Source organism: Vombatus ursinus, unplaced genomic scaffold (assembly GCF_900497805.2).
Source record: "Vombatus ursinus unplaced genomic scaffold, bare-nosed wombat genome assembly UNPS02014935.1, whole genome shotgun sequence".
NCBI classification, from domain to species: Eukaryota; Metazoa; Chordata; class Mammalia; order Diprotodontia; family Vombatidae; genus Vombatus; species Vombatus ursinus.
This window is the reverse complement of record NW_020954713.1, coordinates 7546694-7568125: the sequence shown is the minus strand read 5'-3', so window position 1 is coordinate 7568125 and position 21432 is coordinate 7546694. Positions and strand designations below refer to the sequence as shown.

Below are 21432 nucleotides of genomic sequence, written 5' to 3'. Positions count from 1 at the left end.
CTCTAAAGTGATAGTCTGGAAGTTGCTTTTGTAAATATGTATTTGGAGGTGAGTGACAATAATTTTTGATGCATTATACTCAATTGTTTTTGATTATAGTACTATTCATATAGTACCATGTCATGTGCTGTACTTAAACATTTTTAAGTGTTTTCTGTGCTCTCAAACGTTATTATCTTAAGATGAATTCTGAAAGGTAATATAAAGTAGTATTTAAAGAGCTGGCCTTGAAATCAGGAAGAACTGGGCTTAAGTCTCATCTTTGACACATTGGCTGTGTGATCCCAGACAAGTCACTCAGCTGCTCAGTGTACCCGGCAATTCTCTGCAATGAAGTTGAAGGCGGTTGAAGCAGTTTCCTCTCTTGGGAATTTGTGTACCAATGAAATCAAAGGTCTGGTCCCTTCTACTATCCTTTAGGTGAATCATACAGATTTAAACACGTAGATGACAAGCATTAGAATAAGACAAATAGCTACAGTGCTCTGCCATGCATATCAAAACTAAGTATATTTTTTCTTGTGGTGGCTTAAGAGGTGTTAATGAATAAGGTAGTACCGGTGAAAGCTCTCCTTTTTGAGATGCCTAGAAACACAGTGCAAAAGCCTCACCTTTTAAGTCAAAGGATCTAGATTCAAATCCTGCGTCATATTCTTTCCCATATGGGTCACTTGGCCTCCCCATGTCTGTTTCCTTATTTATAAAACAAAAGGGTTGAACCTAGATGGCCTCTGAAGTTTCAGATGGAAATATATGATCCTCTAATCATTCTAGATTGGAGGGGGGAGAGTTGGAAAGAAGAAAAAAGAAAGCAAACATGAGAAGGGAATGGGCATTGAAGTGCCTAATATGTGCCAGGCACTGTGCTAATCACTTTACAAATATTATCCATCTCATTTGTTCCGCACAACAACCCTGGGAATGCTATTATTATCTTCATTTTACACTTCAGTAAACTGAGTCATAAACAAGTTAAGTGACATGCCCAGCATCACACTGCTAGTAAGTGCCTGAAGTAGCATTTGAATTCGAGCCTTTCTGACTCCAGGTCCAGTGCTGTGTGCACTGTACCATTTAGCTGCCTCTAGGGGTTCAAAACTTGAGTCCTTGGACCCCAAAGACATCCATGAGTAGATTTCAACAGGTCTGTAAACTTACACGGGGGGAAAACTTATATCTTTGTTTTCACCAACCTGAAATCTAGCACTTCCTTCATTTGAGAATTATTAAAAACAAACGAACAAAAAAACCTGAACCTACCACCGCCAGACTTATTCTGAGGAGTCTATAGGCTTCACCAGAAAGGGGTCCAGGACACACAACAGGTTAAGAACTCCTTATCTAGAAAGTCTCTTATAGGAATGAGTTTTCAGGAGTTATTGGTGAGAGCATTTGAGAGGGGACCATAGAGGGCACTCCTGAGATGAGCAGGTGCCAGCTCGGGCCAGATGACTAGTAAATGGTAGTTGAAATGAAATGTTTGGGATAGGCTGTGTTACAGGAGGAGGTAGTTCGGGGTAGCTTAGGATAATCTGGTGGTTGGAACCTCTAATAGCAGGAAGACATTTTACCTTGTCAGTGTTCTATAACATGATTGCAGTTCAGAATCATGATGCATCTTTTGGGAAGTCAGAATGCTGAGACAGGTTTGGGGGTGGGGGGGAAGTGGGCATTATTTTGAAAAAACTTGGGAGGAGTATGGTATTTCATCAGAATTCTGTTTAAAGGCAGAGATATATGAGATGTTCAGGAGGGCTAACACCTCTGGTGTAAGGGCTTGCTGTGAACCCTTTTCAGGGCTGCTCATCCACCTTTGGTGTCCACCTGCCACCCAGCTCTCACCTGGGGGTCCAAGAAGCTGTAGCAAGTGCAGCCACACCCAGATAAAACAGGTTCAGCAAACAGGCTAAACCAGGCTGAGGGTAAGTAACCAAGAGGCCTCAGACTTGTTGATGAGTTAGGGGGATGTCTACATCAAGCATGTGAAGAATGGGGAGGTGAGAACAATTTGTTCCAACTGAGCTGAAGGTGGCTAGGGTCATTCCCTGCATCCTGGGCCATCTCACCAGCTGTGCTGACTTTTGTCTTGCCAGTGGACTTAGATGACTGTGGAAGAGAGAGTGAGGGTGACTTCGTGCAACTCTACCTCACTTAAATCCAATTCGGGAGCAAGTCAAGACATCATCCTGTGATGTCACTGGTCTTCGGAAACAAAGGACAAAAAACAACAACAATTCAAGCATAGAAGAGAAATGGAGAGGGTCAGGGTGAGGGAGTAGGAGGAGCTGCTCCAGAACAGTGAAGGAAGTTGTCCTCAAGAATAAGAACCAGAGCATTTGACGATGACCTAGAGTAGGTTGGTTTTGTCTTTCTTTATATCTCTAGAGCTTAGTACGGCCATCTGGCCTTTCATAGGAACTGCTTAATACATACTCATCGGCTTGTCTTTAGTCAGTGTAGCTCTAGTCAATTAAGTAGTAAAGCAACATATTCTTTAGGCATTAGCATTTAGACAGCTAAGAATAAAGTTGAGAAAGAACATGATCAACTCTTAGAATATTTTGTTCTCTCTTGGAAAAAATAAATATATGATATATATGTACATGCATCTATATATACGTGTGTGTATACACACACACACACACACACTCGCACACACTCACACTTTTTTCTTTCTTTTCCTGGACCTGTGAGGAACTCCCATTGCCAAAACAGCCTCTACCAATGCGCATAGGTTCCTGCTCTGAAATTTGGAATGACTGCGGCAACTGAAAGGGTCAGTGACTTGTCCAGGATCACATAGCCTGTGTGTGTCCAAGGCAGGACTTGAACCCAGCACTTCTCTCTTCTACTACTCCATACTGCATCTGACCTGGTACATTGTTAAGGGATAAGGACCATTCCTGTGATATCATTGTAGTCGGGAAGTCACCAGTGAGGACATTCCCTTTTCCAAAGCAGATAGACACCTTCTCTGCAATTTGTAGCCATAGAGAGTTGCCTGGAGTATTGTGAGGCAAGGTGATTTGCCCAGGGTCACATAGCCAGCATGTGTCAGAGGCAGGATGTGAACCTGGATCTTTTGGGCTCCAAGACCAGCTCTTCATCCAATATATCGTATTTCCTCTATTTTTAGCTTCATCCTTGTAGCCCATCAGCACAAACTTGTGTGTATTAATGAGGCATGGATTGGCACTATCTGCTTGTAAAGGTGCTGAGAGGGNTATCCAATATATCGTATTTCCTCTATTTTTAGCTTCATCCTTGTAGCCCATCAGCACGAACTTGTGTGTATTAATGAGGCATGGATTGGCACTATCTGCTTGTAAAGGTGCTGAGAGGGAGCTGTGATCCAGTGACCAAACTGCCTCAGAGACTTAGCAACTATAGTATTTGTATCTCAGGCTTAAAAAAATGTCAGCTGCTCCAGCCAGCCCTCACCTTGACTGGGCTTTGTTCTCTTTGGCTTATGTTTTCTACATTCACGTGTCTGAGGATCAGTCAACAAGCTTTTATTAAGTACCTACTATGTGCCAGGCACTGTGCCAAGGTCTGTGGTTTGTCCTTCGTTCTCAAAGAGGACCATAACATCAGGAAGATGATGTCATGACTTGTAAGTGAATTGGATTTACAGTGAGGGAGGGTGTGCAGTCACTAGCCTCACTTTTTCCTCCAGAGCCATCTGGGTCCAGTAGCCAAATATAGATCAGGACAACTGGAGATGGACCAGAATGCAGTGGGAGACCTTGGCCTTTTTAAGCTAAGTTCTCACTTTGGCTGAGGCAACACCCATTCAGTGATTAGGGCTATTTAAGAAGTGAGCCAAGGGATGGCCCCTTTAATTAAAAAAAAAAAAATCAAACTGGGAGGGGGAGACCCTTAGGATTGTTTCTAGCCAAAAGAGAAACAGTTACAGTTAGTATTTACATTCACTGAGCCATCAGGGCCCAAAAAGTAACCATTAAGTGGTGCTTGGGCAGGAACCTAATTGTTGGCCAATCAATGAGACCTAGAGTAAATTGGGTTTCAGGCAAGGTCTTTAAGAAAGAAATCTAGCCAGTAAACCCCATGATATGAAAGTAGGTTTCAGCCATCAAAATTCACCTTTGAGCAGAGTACCCTCAGGTAAGGGCATGACTCCAAGGGGAGAGGGAGAAGGAAAGGGACAGAATTTGCAGAGAAAGGCGAAAAACAGGCCTTGCTTTCAAGGAGCTCACAATTTAATGGGGGAGGCAATACGCAAACAACTATATAGAAACAAGATATAGACAGTACAAATTGGAAAGAAACCATATTGGGAAAGCACTAGAATTCCAGGGAGTCAGAAAAGGCTTCTTGTAGACATGGGATTTTAGCTAGAAGTTGAGGGCAGCCAGGGAAGCCAGGAGCAGAGATGAGGAAGAAGAGAATGCCAGAAATGGGGGACAGCCAACAAAAATGCCCTCAATGTTAAGACAGCATCCATGGGTGTCTCATAGGGCTCTAGGCCCTGTCCTTGTATTGTCTTTTCTCTTTTCTTCTTACTATTTCATTTGGTGATCTCATCCGGTCCCACAGATTCAATTATAATCTCTGCACAGAAGATTCTCAGATCAACTGCAAAGATTCCACCTGCCCTTTTCAGTTTCTTGCTTTTCTTCAAATTTTAGCAAAATTTTACTTGTTAATGCAAAATCTTTTTAATTGGATGCATTCAAAAGTATCCATTTTATCTCCCATGAGTCTTGATTGACTCTTTAGCATTTTTAAATATCATTTTTTAAAAAATATTTTTTCCTTTTTCCCTATTTCTATTCTCATTTCTTTTGTATTATTATACCTAGCATTTATAGGATTATGTTAAATAGTGGAGGCAATAGTTGACATCTTTGCTTTACTTTGATCTTATTGGAAAGTTTTCTAACTTTTCTCTATTATATATGTGTAATTCAGGTTTTAGGTAGGTGATATTTACTCTATTAAGAAAAGGTCCATTAATTCCTATGCTTTCTACTGTGTTGTTTTTTTTTTTTTAATAAAGATTAGCACTAGATTTTGTCAAATCCCTTTTCAGCATGTACTAATAGGATCATTTAAAAATGTTTATGTTATTAACATGACTTATTATATTTATAATCTTCTCTATGTTAAACAAACTCTTCATTCCTGGGACAAATTCAACTTGGTCATTGAATATAGTATTTCTAATATATTTTTGCAGCGTATTTACTAAATTTTATTTAAAATTTTTGCATTGTTCACTAGAGTTATTGCTCAGTTTTTTTTTTTTTTTTCTTGCTTTTTGTTTTTTTTTTTCCTGTTTTGTCTTTCCCTGGTTTAGGTAACAAGATCGTATTTGTATCAGAGATTGGAAGGGTTCCTTCATTTCTTATTATTGCTAACAGTTTATGTAATTTTAGAATTATTATTCTTTGAATATTTGATAGAATTCACATATAAATCCATTTGGTTCTGGAAGTCTTTTATTTTGGGAGTATTTTCATGGCTTTTTAAAATTTCTTTTTCTGATATTGTTTTATTTAAAGTCTATTTGTTTGGTTAATATTAGCATTTTATATTTTTATAAATATTCGTCCATTTCCTTTAAACTACCAGTTTTATTATCATGTAATTGGTCAAAAATAATTTGTGATAATGTGTTTTGTTTTGTCTTTAGTTTGTAGTGTATTTTCCCAGCATCTAACACATTGCCTGGCTCATGGTAGGCACTTAATAAATACTTGCTGATTGATTAATTTGATTCGTTTGGAGCTTCTTATACAAATAATGAAGTTATTAGTACCACCTATATTAGTAAGAAACAATTGCTGAGCTTCAAAGATGTCCTTGCTTTCCTACTAACCAGTAGGTATGTTTAGGCAAGTCTATCTTTCTGGGCCCGAATTTACCCATTTATAAAATGGGAGTTCAAGTAGATGACCTTTGAAGCTCCTTCCGGCTTTAAACCTATGATTCTTTTGGCAGTGAGAGTTCTAGGGGTGGGAAGACATCACCAGAGTACTTACAATCCATAATACCATTCACAGGCATTCTTAAATTTTCCCAAATCAACACAGCTTCTGATTTTAAGTCTTTGTCTTAAAAATAATAATAATAAAAATAATAGCTAGTATTTATATAATACTTTAAGATTCTCCCGACAACCCTGAGAGTTACACACTATTATTATTCCAATTTTACAGAGGAGGAAAGTGAGGCTGAGAGAGAAGGTACCTGCCCAGGGTCATACAGTGAGGAAGTATCTAAGGCAGGATTTGTATTCAGGTACTCAGATCAGTTAGGGTCCTTTACTGTATCCACTGTTGGAAGAATTGACTGTTAATGATGATGACCTATCTTCCTTTCTTTCTTTGCACAGCAATATAGGGCAACAATCACAGACTTGGAGCAGCCAGTCTTGGTCAGCCTGCCCAAACGGAAGAAGGGGCCTGATGGAAGACTCAAAAGCCCTGCCCTTCTCATGCCTGAGCTCTGTAACCTCACAGGTACTGTAGGATTTTCTTTTCTTTGGAGGGAAGACAGAATCACTTATTCATTTCTTTCTTGCCCAACAATTCCATTTCTTTCCTTCATTTAACAGCTCCCCCTTCAAGTGCTCTGGCCTTTGAGACCTCTTCTTTGAACTCCTGCCCAGCTCTCCAAGAGAGAGCTGCTTTTGCATCCCAATGCTCACAGTACACTTAGAAAGCATCCTTAGCTCCTGGTTTGAACACAGTATCCTGTGTTTTTGTCCCAAAGGTCTAACTCGATCAATGCGAATGAATGATAGGATCACCAAGAACATAGCTAATCGTACAAGGTTGTCGCCTGAAAAACGATACACTGAACTCCGAAAACTCATTGACAATATTCACAAGTGAGTTTCTTTATTATAGGGGGTCACAACCTATTTTGTGTCTTGAGCACCTTTTGGCAGTCTATTTTTAAAATGCATAAAATAAAATACAGGATTAAGAGGAAACCAGTCATATTGAATCACAGTTCTCAAAATACTTAAAAAAAAAAAGTTCTCATACCCCAGGTTAAGAACTCCTGCAAGTATAATAGGTGAGTGATTTATGTTATCGAATTTCCATTCTCATTTTTGGTAACATAAATGCTCACAGTTGGTCAGATCAATCCAGACCCTAGTTTCCTTCAAAGCTTAGACCTTTCCTGATTGAAATGACTTTTTGTGTCTGTGTGTGTGTGTGTGTGTGAGTATATATTAGTATGTATATGTGTATATGTATATATATACACACACATACGTACACACACATAGTAGATAGATGTGTGCATATCATCTCTCCAAAGAAACTACAGGTAATGCAAAAATCAGGAATTGTTTCTCCAGTGCCTTCCACATAGCAGGCCCTAAATAAATACTTAGTGACCAAATCAGGACAATATCAGCTCCATAGATAGATAGATAGCTGTAGATATAACGTATCAGAAAATTGAAAGCTAAACTTACAGTCCTCTTCTTAACTTTCTAGTTTTTTTTTACCAGACAGCTGTAGTAGGAGAGACAAGCAAAATGAATTGGGACAAATCTTAACAATTTTTCAGCTCTGTTTGTCATTCAGTCACTGGAGACAGCCCCTAAAGCAGAGTAAGACAGGAGGTCAGAAAGCTACCTTGGGCTGTCTTTGTGTATCTTGGGGTGACCACAACTTTGTCAGAGCTTGAAGTGACTTTTCAGAATCTCAACCCTGAGAGGTAGCACCTAAAACTTTTGGTTAGGGGATGTTTGTCTTGATTCTGTATATCTCTTATTAAATATTACATCACTGTTTTATTTATCAGTGTCCAAATACTCTTAACTTGACAGAAATGCTGATGTCCAGAGAGAGCTTCAGGAATGGGGTTTAGACTTTGAAAAACAATCGTTATCTCTCACTGGAAGAGTTTTGCCGGTACAGAAACTCAATGAAGATAGAAGAGTAAGTTTCATAGATTAAGTTGGTTGGGTTTTTTTTTTTTTTTGATCATCAGTTCAGTTTGGTCCAAAGCAAACCTGTACAAACCAAAGTAAACCTACTTATACGAGTAATGAGAAGAGCAAAAGTTTTACCTTGTTCTTTTACTAGGCTTTCTGCTGTATTCCTACATAAATGAAAAAAAATAAACTAACTAATCACCAGAGGTATAGTTTGTTTTTTTCTACAGTGCTTAAAGATTTGCAAAGCACTTCACAAATATTATCTCATGTGATCTTCACAGTAACTCCCCCAGAGGTAGGTGCTTTTATGACCCCCATTTTACAGCTGAGGAAATTGAGACAGATAGGTTAAATGAATTGACCAGGGTCACATAACTAGGAAGTGCCTGAAGCAGATTTGAACTCTGGTCTTCTGCTGGTCTTCAAACCCAGCAGTCTAACTACTAGGCCACCTAGCTGCTTTATCAAAAATAAGAAACCATTAATTTTGCACATTCCTCTTTAGAAGCAGAAGTTACCTTTGTAGACAGTAATAGGGTATCTGTTTAAGGCCTGGGGGGTAGTGTCTCTCCTCTTCACTCTCCCCCCTTTGCACAGCTGCCAAGGGATCTTCCTAAAACATGGGTCTGACCATGGCACTCACCTAGTCTAAAAGCTCCAGTGGCTTCCCCTTTGTTCTAGAATGAAGGGCTTCTCTGTCAGACATTTAAAGCCTTTCACAGTCTGATTCTGGCCTGTCTCTCCAGGCTTATTGCACTCTCCTTTATGTTCAGGGCATTCTACCCAACCAGCGTCCTTATTGTTTATTTCCCATCTTCAGGCTTCCTGTCCCCTCTGCCTGGAATGCTCTCCCTCTCTATCTCTTAGAATCCTTAGCGCCCTTCAGAACCAAGCCTAAGTGCCACCTCCTACAGGAGGCCTTTCTTGCTTTCTGTTGTCACCCTGCAGCCTCTGTATGTGCCGTGTGGGCCTGTTTGGCACATTTATTGAGCAGCTAGATGGCGCCATAGTGCACAGAGTGCTGGGCCTGGAGTCAGGAAGATGCATCTTCATGAGTTCCTGTCTGGCCTCAGTATTGGCTTGTCTGGCATATAATAGGTTCTTAATAAATACATGTTGACTTATTGGAATTTAAGTAGTTGTAAAGCACAGTTAACTTCTTATAACATGTCTTCTAACTCTTTCTCTCCTAGGCTATGTCTATCCATTGTACAGATTGGTCAAAAGAAATCAAAAGAGGACAGTTGAGTTATCCTAAACCACTGAATAATTGGCTGCTTGTCTTCAATCATGAAAATGAAAGACTAGCACAAATCCTATGGGAGAAACTAAATATAACTACACGTACCCTAGGCATAAACTTGAGGCCCCCCTTACAGTAAGTACAATTAACTTTTCCCAAAGTTTAGATATTGAATGCTGGTCATTCACAGATTATGCATTTGGGGAAGGTTTTTTGCAAATGCTTTGAGTTGGAATCTAGGGTTAAATAATCCAGTGTAGAGATTGTTCAGTAGTACTTAAAATAAGCCCTCTTTAACTGGTTATAAAGGGGACCCTTGCTATTTGAGGAAAATAGAGATATTTTTTCACCTGCTGCCTAGGTCCCCTCAAAAGCTCTCAGCCCACAAGATTTGATCCTGGCTCCTTACCTCCGAAAGGTCAGTTTCTCTTTTTTGGCTATGGCTTCAATTTCAGGGGCTCGTTTCCCCCCAAAGGTGGGTAACAGGGTTTCTCAACTCCCACAAGGGCATCCAGTGTACAATATGCATATCAGGTATACAGTGTACCTTATGGGTATCATAACCTTTATTTCATCTACTACAGAAAATTCAAAAGACAAATGACTCACAGGAGCCCATGAACTAATACAAAACATAGCCCTGAGACAGCCCATTAGACTCCTCCCATGTCCACCACTGAAAGGTCAAAATACTTTGAGGACTACTGAACAAGCACTCTCCATTGATCTTGGGCTGGCACTGTCTGAGAAACCCACATCAATAGCAGGGAAAGGTTGGCAGGGAGATATGTTAAAAGACATGGGGGTGGAGTAGCATGGTTTATTAAGAAGATGCTTACAGGCAGCAGTCCAGGAACTGGGGAAGACGCAGTGTGAAGAGCATGGGGGTGACGATCAGCAGGGACAGAAGGAAGAACGTCATCATCTGAACAGAGTATATATTACAGCCGCCTTAGTCCAAAAGATGAAGGAATCTGGAAATATCACCCATCTGGCCCAGAAGGACAGTGGACAAGTGATGGAGGACATCATTTCTTCAGTCATCTGATGGACCTACCATTCTTCCAAAGAAACAAAGCAAATAATTTCTTAATTTACCAAAATGGTAATTTCATCTTTCAAAAATAGGAGCAACCCACATGGGGAAATACTGTTCTGTGTCTTATTCTCTCCAACATGGAAGAACTGGTTTCTGGGGCAAAAAAAGATGAGAGAGAACGTGGACTGGTATTAGTTGATTGCAAGCTGAATATGGGTCAGTAGTCTGGTACCTCTCTGACTGGAGGGATGGAGAGCAGAGCAAACAACTCTTCCCATAACCTTCCTTTATAGAGGGCTCGAACTGACAGGCAGCTCTTCATTTGCCACTGGGTACTTTGCTTGGATTCAAATCCAGTCAGTCATTCAATAAACATTTATTAAGCACCTACCAAGTGCCAGGCACTGTGCTGCTAAGCACTGGAGATATGAAAAGAGACAAGAGACAATCCCTACCCTCAAGGAGCTCACAATCTCATGAAGACAAGAAGTAAACAGTAAGCCAAACAGGCTACAGACAGCATATATAGGAGAAATTAAGAGAGGAAAGGCACTGGAATTAAGAGGTGTTGGGAAAGGCTTCCTGTAGAAGATGGGATTTTAGTCAAGATTTAAAGGCAGCTGTGGAGATCGGTAGTCGGAGTTGAAGAGGAGCACATTCCAGGCGTGGGGGATAGCCAGAGATGGAGGGTCCTGTTTGTGGAGCAGCTAGGAGGCCAGTGTCACTGGATCGAAGATAACATGTCAGGGTGTAAGAAGATTGCAAAATGGAGAAGGTGGCTGGGCTGTGAAGGGCCTTGAATTCCGTCATCGTCTTCATCGTGCCCCACCCAGGATGTATTCATCCCTGTGAAATTCAGCATGGTGGAGATTGCTTCAGCTTTGCTGCCCACACCTCATAGATACCCAAGGTTTCTGCTTTCTTTCTGATTGGAAGGCAGGAAGGCAGAGCAAAAAAAAACAAAACTCTGGCATAGCCTCCTTTTATAGACAGCTCAAAATGACAACCAGCTCTTTATTTACCCCCAGCTACCCTACTTGGTTTCCACTCCTTCTTCATCTTCTCACATCCTTGTTAGGCACCCTCGGGCACTCCCGACCCCCTGCAACTTCTTTTTGTGTCTTTTCTTCCCTCATTCAATGGTAAGCTCCTTGAGAGCAGGGTCTGTCTTTCTTTTTCTTATTGAATCCCTAGCACTTAGCACAGTACCTGGCACATAGTGGGCACTTAATAAATCTTATCATGCTGTTTGTCATATTGCATGCCTAAAATAAATCTAATTTAATTTTGGATTACATTAAGAGGCATTTTATTAAGGAATCAGGAGGTGGCACAGTGGATGGAGCATAGGAAAACCTGAGTTCAAATTCTACCCCAGATACCTACTTAGCTATGTGACCCTGGGCAAGTCAGTTAACCTCTATCTCAGTTTCCTCATCTGTAAAATGGGGATGATAATAACAGCTGCCTCCCAGGGTGGTTGTGAGGATCAAATAAGTTTACAAACTTTAAAGCACTGTGTGAATGCTATATATTACTATTAATATTATTAGTCCCATTATATTTTGCCCTGGTCAGACAGTATCATCTTTAGTTCTGAAAACTACATATTAGGAAAAATGTCGATAAACATCCTGAGGAAGGAAATGTGAATGGTGAAAGACCTCAAGACTTTGCCATCCAAAGACCGGATGAAGGAACTAGGGGTGCTTATTCTGGAGAAGAGAAAGCTTGGAGGAGGCATACTCAAATAGTCTCAGGATTGTTGAGTGGAACAGGCTTGTTTTTCTGGTTTTCAGAGAGTAACTTAGAAGAGTAGGGAGAAGTTTCAAAAGGGCAAGTTTAAGCTTGATAAAAAGGAAGAAAAAACCAAACAAACCCTCCCAAAGAGACCGGTAGCACACTGTTATGGGCCACCTGGGAGGTCTTTAAGCAAAAGCTAGATGATGCCTTGCTGGGAGTATTGCATTAGAGATTCTTTTCTTTGGTATAGTTTGGACAAGGTCCCTTCCCATTCTGAAACTCTGTAATACTCATCTGCATGCTTTCTTCCTATCTAGACTTCTTGTTCTTATCCTAGCAAGTCAGTCTGTCTTTACTGAGACAACCCATCCACAAATGACTTCCACTTTGCTAAGCAGGAGTTTTCTAAAATATAGCTGTTTATGTAACCCCAGGGAAATCTTTTGTTCCTTTCCTTCCCCCCACCCTACCTTCATCCTCCCTACCTCTCTTCCTCCCTTCTTTCCTTCTTTCCTTCTCTCCCTCCTTCCCTTTTTTCCATTCCTTCTTCCCTCTTTCCTTCCTCCCTCTCTTTTCTCCCTGCCTCCCTTTTTTCCTGCCTTCCCTCTTTCCTTCCTTCCTTCCCCCTCCGTTTTCTCCCTTCCTTCCTTTCTTTCTTCTTTCCTTTCTTCTTCCTTCTCTCCCCCTCCTCCCTTTCCCCTCTCACCCCTGTCCCTCCCAGACAGATTCAGAGGAAATTCTGAAACTGTACTGTGTAAAAGGCAGCTTAGCTTAAGTACTTGCATTTTGAAATCTTTCCTTCATTAGACTTGAAACAGGGAACACATCTTGCCCTTGCATCTGTAGCCATAAATTAGTAATTTCATTTTCCTGTGCCCAGATGTGGACCCTTAGGTGATTTTTGTGCCTGTTCTTTTCTCAACATCTGCTTGTTCTTTTTCCTTCACTTCAGTAGCCACAAACTGTCTCAGATTCTGTACTCAGTAAATTTGACTTTTGGCTTCTTACAAAAGAAAAACAAAGGAGGATCCAAGAGGAAGATTCACTTCTTGGCGGATTTTTCTTTTTTTGAGCAAAACTTGGTTTTGAACTTAAATGTCTTCACTAGTTTAGCTTTGATGGTCTTCAGTTTCTTGCCCTTCTTGGCTGTAACTTTGGGCTTATTGGCTAAAACCTTGGTGCTAGCAATCTTCTTGGGCTTGGGTGCTCTCCGTTATGTTTGTGAGAGGATAGGATAAAGGATAATTTCTATGCTTTGTGACCTTTTGCCCTCATTTGGACTTCTGGATTGCAAGAGAAGAAACAGGAGTCATGAGACCTAAGAATACCCATAACTGGGGATGCAAGGAAAAGATGTGTCAGTATCTATGGTGTTGAATCTAATAAAGGCTGGGAGCTGCTTTGAATCCTGCTCAAGATTGGAACTGTGATTGGGGGCGGACAGTTGTAATCATTATTACTTCCACCTTACTTTTTCCTGAGAAAGGAAAGTGAAAGTTTCTTCTCTCTGTTCCTTTGAAACAGAGGATATGTGATCATTTGCTCAGAACACCCAAGAGGGAACAAAAGAATGAGGAGAGGGAGAGGTGGAAAGAGTAGGTGAAGGGAGGAGAGGGTGAGAGTGAGAGGGGGGAAAGAAGAGATAGAGATGGAAAGGAAGATGAAAGATGAGGGATAAAAAGAGAAGGAGGAGAAGAATGGAGAATAGAGGAGAGAGCTACCTTCTTAAAAATAAAATTCTGTTTTATTTTTATAGAGATTTATCTTTCCTCCCTCCCCCCCAATAAAGCAAGAAAAACACAACTGTTGTTACAAACTTTCATAGTCAAGCCAAACAGTAAACACACACGCACACATGCACATGCACACACATGTACATATATATACCCCATATGTGTGTGTGTGTATATATATATGACTTTCATAATCAAGCCAATTTCCTACATTGACCCCATTTCCAAATATATATTGTATATGTATACATATACTGTCTGTTCACACATATACATAGGTACACATACATGAAAACACATATGTATATGTGTATCTAGATGTAGATCTCTTTACCCTGAGTCCATTTCTCTTTATTAGGCCCTGTGGCTGACAGGCTTATCCTGAATGAAGCCCCACCTGGTGGTAAACTCAAATCTTGACCTCCAGGTTTATTTAAACCCCTTGCCTGGATTTTTAACTGTGTGACAATGTACATGAGCCAATACCCCAAGAAAATACCACTCATGGTGGTCACTTGCACACATCCAAAGACTAAAACAAAGTTTTTAAAAAGCAGAAATACCAGGAATTTCAGTTCTTGGACTTTAGGGAGAAACTTCTATGAACTCACTTTGATAAGGGTGCACATTTATGTAGCGCTCAAATATATAAGGTACCTTCTTCACAGCATCCCTGATTAGTGAGCAAAGCAAATATTATCCCCATTTTATAGGAAGGAAAATAATAACTTCAGTGACTTGTCAAGGGCCATGCTACCAGTGTCAGAGTTGGGAGTCAGTAGACCTGGACTGGAGTTCAGGCCCTAATGGTGACCAGCCTTGCCATTACACCAGCTGCTTCCAGCATGTAGGGGAACACTATCTACAAGCAGGTGATAAAAAAATTTAGGATGATGCCTTTGTTTGGTAAAGGCCCTTAAACTTTGATCCTGAGAATTACAAGGAAACCCCAAATGTAAAATCTACTGGTTAGTGGTTTATAGCCAATCCCTTTCTCGGTAAATAGCCAGATTCTGATTAAATAGAAGTACTGAGAAAAGGATCCAGTTTTCAGTTAACTCTAATGCCTGTTACTCCATAACCTTTGGTAGGTCAGTGCCCTCTAGCAGATCAAATTTGGTTGCTTTTGGCTAAAGGCTAATAAGAAGAAGACTATTCCCTACATCAGTGGTGTCAAACTCAATATTGACTTAGAAATCCACAAATTACCACTAGGTTGTATTGTGTTTTTATTTATATTGCTGAACATTTCCCAATCAGATTTTAATCTGGTTGAGACAGCACTGGAGAGCTGGCTGGTGGCCAGGAGTATGCCACCTCTGCCATAGTAGATAGGAAGAACATTTTATTTATCCAGAAGGATGAAGAAACAATTCCTTCTATTAGAATAAAAATATCAGAAAGTGGCACATAAATGTAAGTATATATGATAAAAATCTGTGAATTGTGTGCTGTTGGTGAAGGGAAGAAATTTGAAAGTAAGAAAAGTTCTGAATATATAGTATCAGACATTTTTGTCGACAGACCTGGTAAGGGATTGAAAGATTTTCCCTTCCTTTCTGTTGACATTTTTAACAAATATTTTTAGCCATTCTGAGTCCCTTTTGACTATTTTAATTTTTATTCTTAATACCTTTTTGTATTGCAATCTTTTTGTTTCAATTTAACATGCTGAGTTCATAACTATATGAAACCTTTTTAAGCTTCTGTGAATGATATAGCTTGAACCGGCTACTGATTACTGAATACAATGAGAAAATGTATTTATTTCCTTCTTAGGTGTCCAGTAGAGGATAAAATTGAAGAGTATCTTAAAGTCTTGGAGAAAAATATTACACCACAGACTCAGATTGTGAGTAGCCAGTTGTTCACTTCTGAAATAGCAAGTATTTGGTTCTTTATTTCCAGTTGTCTACAGAGCAGCTTCCACTCAGCTGCCCTCCTGTGACTTCACACTCAGAGACTTAAGAATGACACACTGGAGATGCAAAAACAAAAATGGCTATGCCCTCACTGAGCCTGTGTTCTGTGGGGATGTGCTGGGGGAGCTAGGAGGAGAAGGCTGTACCACAATCACATACATGTAGGTTGAGGGAGAGGGAACTAGCGACTAGAAGAATGAGGGAAGACTTTGTAAAGGGAATGTCAGCTGGGATGAAGTTTGAATGATGGTGCTGGATTCTGAAAGACAGGGACAAGGGAGGAGAACATTCCAGGAATGGGGGATGGCTTGGGTGAATACAGGAAAACAGGAGATGGAATGTCCAGTTTGGAGAAGACCTTCTAATCGGAAATCCTTTTACCTCCCCATCCTTACCACGTCTTCATGTATTCTCCCAAACATGACATGTACTTTGCTCCTTTCATGCTTTTTGCATATGCTATTGCTATCTTCTAAACTAAAATGCTACCTTCTCTCTGATGTTTCTCCTCCACCCTCAGGCTGTAAGGATCTTAAGTCCCCCATCAAGCAACCTGCTTAGCCTCTCTGTCTTTAACTATAATTTGAAATAATGACTCATATATAAATTCTTTATAATACTTCCAATAGATTCTGTGTGGACAGAAACGTTATTTTATTAAAACTTTGTTTCTCTCCCAATGGTTTAGTATGAGGCTAGGTACTTTGTGAAGGTTTGTTATATGTAATTGAATTTTATAGGGTCAAATTAGGATCAGGACGCCAGAGAGGCTGAATTTTTTAAAATTTATTCAACTGTAGAATTGGCTGGCTTATAGTAACAATAGTAGTTGACATTGATGCTGCCCTTGGACATTTAAAAAACTATTTTATTTCCTCTAATCACCCTTTTAGTAAATTGAACAGGTGTTATACCCAATATATGTTTCATAATTGGAAACAATATTTAAAGGAAATAAGAAAGGGTGAGAGAAATGGAACTCAGAAGTCAGGTGATTTGAGTACAATCACCTGGCTAGTGAGTTCCAGAGGTGAGATTTGAATACAGGTCTCACCTGATTCTAAGTCTAGCCCTTTTTTGGGCTATACCACATTGCTCCTTATTTAACCATAAGCTTCTATTTGCTGCAGGTGTTCAAGCGGCACCGCAGGAATCATCTGTCAGTGATCTGGCAGATTGGCTCAGAGCTTTGTATAGGAAATTGGAATAGATAAACTCCTAGTATCTCTTCCACATGTACGATTCCAGTCTTGCTGTGGTATTGGATTTAAGACTTTCTGTTTTCTGCTTCATATTGATCCATCCTTATTGATTATTGTTCTAGAGTAGGACCTCAATGCCATACGAGCTGCTGTTTGAACTGCTCCCCAAACTCAGGGTTGAGGTTTGCCTAGATTTTGCCTTTGTTCCTGATATTTTGGGGGACCAGTTTGTAGATCTATATATACATGTTCCCTTTCCTAATCATATACATTCTTTAGGACTCAATTCAAGAGTTCTTCTTTTCTGAAATGAGAGCTAGTATTTATAGAATGCTTTTTAAATTCTATAAAACACTTTACAAGTACCTTATTTTATCCTTACAACAGCCCTAGGAGGTGGGTGTTAGGTAGGTTCTTCTTGTTTTATAGTTGTGGAAATTTAAGCTTAGAGAGGTTAAGTAAATTGCCTAGAGTCACACAGCTAGTAAGAGACTGAGGCCATGTTTGCACTTGGGTCTTCCTGACTCTAGGTCCCATGCTCTGTCCACTGCACCACCTCACTGCCTTATAACTTTACTGAGTCTCTAGGGGTGGTTAGTTATCTGATATTATTTTAAAATCCTGTTAAGGAAGTTTATAAACTCTGAGGGTTCCCTTCCAAGAATCAAGAAAGGGATTGTGTTGGAATATCTGGCTCAGACATCTTGCCACCACTGTGATAAGAAAAGTACATTGGCCCAGTCTCTATTTTGAGCTTCCAGACATTGTTTCAGAAAGATCAAAGGTCATAAAACTTGCAGAATCAAGACTGAAAAAGCAGCCACTGCTCCTGTTTGACCAGCTGAAAGGTGTCCTTATCTTCCCTTTTCTGTTACTTGCTTCTAGACATGTATACCTTTCCCTTCCTTTCTTACTTTCTGTAAAATTCTGTATATCTGTATATACTCTATAGATTATCTCCATACCATATACAGAGTTCAGGTAAAGATATAAAGCACAAATGTTATGTGAAAACTTAAACTCTCCAAATTTCAAATTATCAGATGAGTTAGCTTAATTTGATGTCTTCCCTACAGCTCTGATGTTTATAAGCTTAACTTCATAAGGTTTGATCTGAGTTTCCTGGAAAGGCCTAAAAAAAGGCCAGTGTGATTAGGTTTTGCAAGACCCTACTAAATTATAATCTTATCACTAGCAAGTTTAAGGAACATTACCTAAGAAAACTCTACAAGTGGCCTAGAACCTAGAAAGTTGATCTACTAGAAGAAACCCCTCTGCAAATCTGCTCTAGAAACAAGGTCCATTCCAATACTGTTAACTAACATCCCAGTTAAAGACACCAGGAATACATGTTTCTGAATTTAAGTGGACTAAATTAGACAATTTGTGGACAGTGGTCAAGGATGGATGCCTTTGATACAGAATTTCCAAGGGAAAATGTTTCTCAGAAGCATATAACTTCATGAAGTGGATGGTAGGATAAGAAATCTATTATTTAAATGGACATTAACTGAATGTTGCATATGTATTCAACCAAACCACTAATATTACTCAGCACCTGAATTGCATTGGGATGTTAGGGAAGGGTCTAAAAGAGATTAAACATGAAAGGATGTCTAACTAGGACATTTGGGGTTTGTTGCCAAGAACAGTCTGGATCAAGGCAGTTTTGAAAACCTTCTGTTTTATAATACAGTAATTATTGTATTAATTTTTTTTTATTGTGGCAATTAGTACTTCCAGATACTTGTATCTGCCTGTGGAAATGCCTGCCAGATAACTTATATAAAAGTATCTTGAGGAAAAAAAAAACAATTAGATGTGTAAAAATGTGGTTGGAGATGCGTATATGTGAGCTTTGACCAAGGTGGAGACTGTGGCAGGAGAATTTCTACCTCAGTCCTCTTGCTGCCACTATGATAAGAAAAACACATTGCCCAGTCTCTATTTTGAGCTTCCACACATTGTTGTTGAAAGCCTGAAGGTCACAATACTTGCAGAATCAAGTCAGGGAAAGAAACCACAACTCCTGGTTTTGATTTGCTGAAAGGTGTCCTTATCATCCCCCTTCTGTCATTTGTTTCCAGACATATATACCTTTCTTTTCCCCTCCTGCTTTCTGTAAAATTCTATTTCTCTCTGTTGCTTACATATCCACATTCTGTGTAGAATTCTATGTAGGTTACTGAAGCTGACGCCCTGGGCTCTCTCTCTTTTTTTTTTTTTTTTTTTTAACACAGATGAGACTGTGCTTTGGGTGTAATAAAATTCTGTAGATAACTATCTCTGATAGTTATCTGGTGATTGACAGTCATACTTAATGAACTTTTGGATAATTTTTACCTCAGGATGATTCTGGGAGAATAGAAAGAACTCTTAGTTTATTGAATAAAATCTGTACCTCAGCAAGACTTCTTCCTGTAATGTGAGAGCTTATGTGGTGCAATGGAGACACGGCTGAATTTGGAGTCAAAAGACCTGGCTTTGAGTCTTCATTCTGCCCCTCCCCTCTGTGATCTTGGTCAAGTCATAAAGCATTTCGGGGCCTCACTCCTCATCTGTAAAACATTAGGGCTAGACTAGATGACCTCCTGGTTTTCGCCAGCTCTACATATTGGTTGTATGATCCTTGTCAAGTAGGACAAAATAGTCTCTGTTTAAATATTGGCTGTAATAGAGAATCCCTTAATTCCAGAGACAGCCCTTTCTACTTTCTGAGAGATCTCATAGTTTGAAGGTTTTTCTCTTCATATGTCTAAGATTTCTAATTTCATCAACACTTGTATCAGTATACCCCTTAACTGTCTTAACTCATCTGTTCTTTAGTAGATGGTCTTTGAGAATTGCCATGGTCAAGATTCCATTGCCCTGTAGCCAAAATGGTGATGAACCTCTCTGAATTTACCTAATCTAGTCTTCAGCTTATGGTCATTGACCTTTATAAGTCTCCCTCTTTGAAGCCATTCATCTTATTTAGAATATGTGAGTGTTGTATATAAAATTTAGCTACTAGAAAATCCAAGGCCACTTCCATGCCAAAAGGAGCCATTGAGGTAAGACTTGGGTGGATGCTTTTCTGTATATTGAGCTGGAAATTGCCTTTCCAATTTCTACTTGTGCCTAGTTCTCTGGTCTTGAGCCTGGCAAAACAAGTTAAGCTCTTCTGTGTGGCAATCCTTCAGCTGTTCGAAGGCATCACGATGTTACAGCGTACTTGACCTTGAAGTCAAAAGACAATTTGTATCCTGAATTTTGAGAATGGAATTAGAGAAAAGTAGGAGTTGCCTAAAGAGATTGAGCATGCACAGGATACTTATTAGTCAGTGTAAATTTTAAAAAGACATGCAAAGAAGATGGAAGCAAAGGCAGGTAGTGGAAGTTGAAGACAAAATACAGCCTAGTCCTGTAAGAATGTGATAAGTGTTGAGGCAGAAGTGATGGAAACCTAGGGGGTGGGGGGATGACCTTCACTCCTACATTTTGTGATAGAAGAAAGGAAAGCTGGATATGTATGTTAGACTTTAAGAAAATAGATTTCAGGAAGTTCAGAAGAAGAGGTAGGCTCTCATGGCCTAAAATTCACTGGGGGATGTTATCTCAGGTGGAATGATAGATGCTCAAGAATAAAATTCTGAGGACACAAAGGGAAGCATTTCCATTGAGAAGGAAAAGTGGGAACTGGTGGAAGAGACCTATTTGGATACACAGGGAACTCTTTAGTGAAATGAGATAAAAGATGGAAGAAAAGCCAGGAAACAACAGATGACCGTAGAGCATGGAGCAGCCCTTCAGAGACGGGGTCAGGAGTAGTAAAGATTAGAATGAACTAAGGATATGGAGGGAAACTAAGGACAACAAAAAATTACGGAGGGTATGTTTTTAGGTATACTGGGGAAAACAAGCAAAGAAAGACTAGAACCTCTTCCTAAGGTAGATGGAACTATAGCACAGGTGTTAGCTGGTAACTGACATCTGAGAGCAGGCAGAGCTATGCAGTTATGATTTTACTTCAGTTTTCTCTGTCAAGAAGAAAAAATAAAACAACATTATTTGCACTTCCAAGTACAAAATACAAGTGACCAAAAATGAGTTGATGTCCAAGATAATTAAGGAGATGATAGTAAATGGGAGGGAATCTCAGAAGGAGGGCACTAGCAGTCAAGGAGTTTTAGAACACTGCAAGATCAACATGAGTGAGATCCAATATGGCAGCCAAAAAAGCAAACATCATCTTTGACTATTTTAACTGAGGTATAGCTTCCAGAAATAAACTTTCATTTATCTATACCATCCCCTCACACTATTGCCTTCTAATATGTAGGGGGTACAGTGGATAGAACACTAAATCTGGAATCAAGAAGACCTAAGTTCAAATCTAGCCTTAGACATTTACTAGCTGTTTGACGTTGGCAAGTCACTTAACCTCTGTTTCAGTCAGTTAATAAATATTCATTGAGCACCTGTATGCCAGATGCTGTGCTAAGTGCTAGGGGGGGAAAGGCTTCAATTGCCTCAGGGATAATAATAACACCTACCTCCCTGGGTTGTCTTGAGGATAAAACCAGGTAATATTTGTAAAGTCCTCTGCAAATCTTAAAGGGTTCTGTAAATGTTGTTATTGTTATT

The 21432-nt window shown here is 39.8% G+C and overlaps 1 protein-coding gene across 1 annotated transcript in view; it reads left to right on the top strand.

The window, feature by feature from the left end:
* The window catches only part of PIWIL1 (piwi like RNA-mediated gene silencing 1), a 63273-nt gene that overhangs the window by 19722 nt on the left and 22119 nt on the right, over positions 1–21432 (top strand). The window contains exons 9-13 of the mRNA XM_027844243.1: positions 6359–6485; positions 6739–6856; positions 7814–7925; positions 9118–9302; positions 15462–15534. Of these exons, the coding sequence (XP_027700044.1) occupies positions 6359–6485; positions 6739–6856; positions 7814–7925; positions 9118–9302; positions 15462–15534 (615 nt within the window). The remainder of the gene's footprint in view (positions 1–6358; positions 6486–6738; positions 6857–7813; positions 7926–9117; positions 9303–15461; positions 15535–21432) is intronic.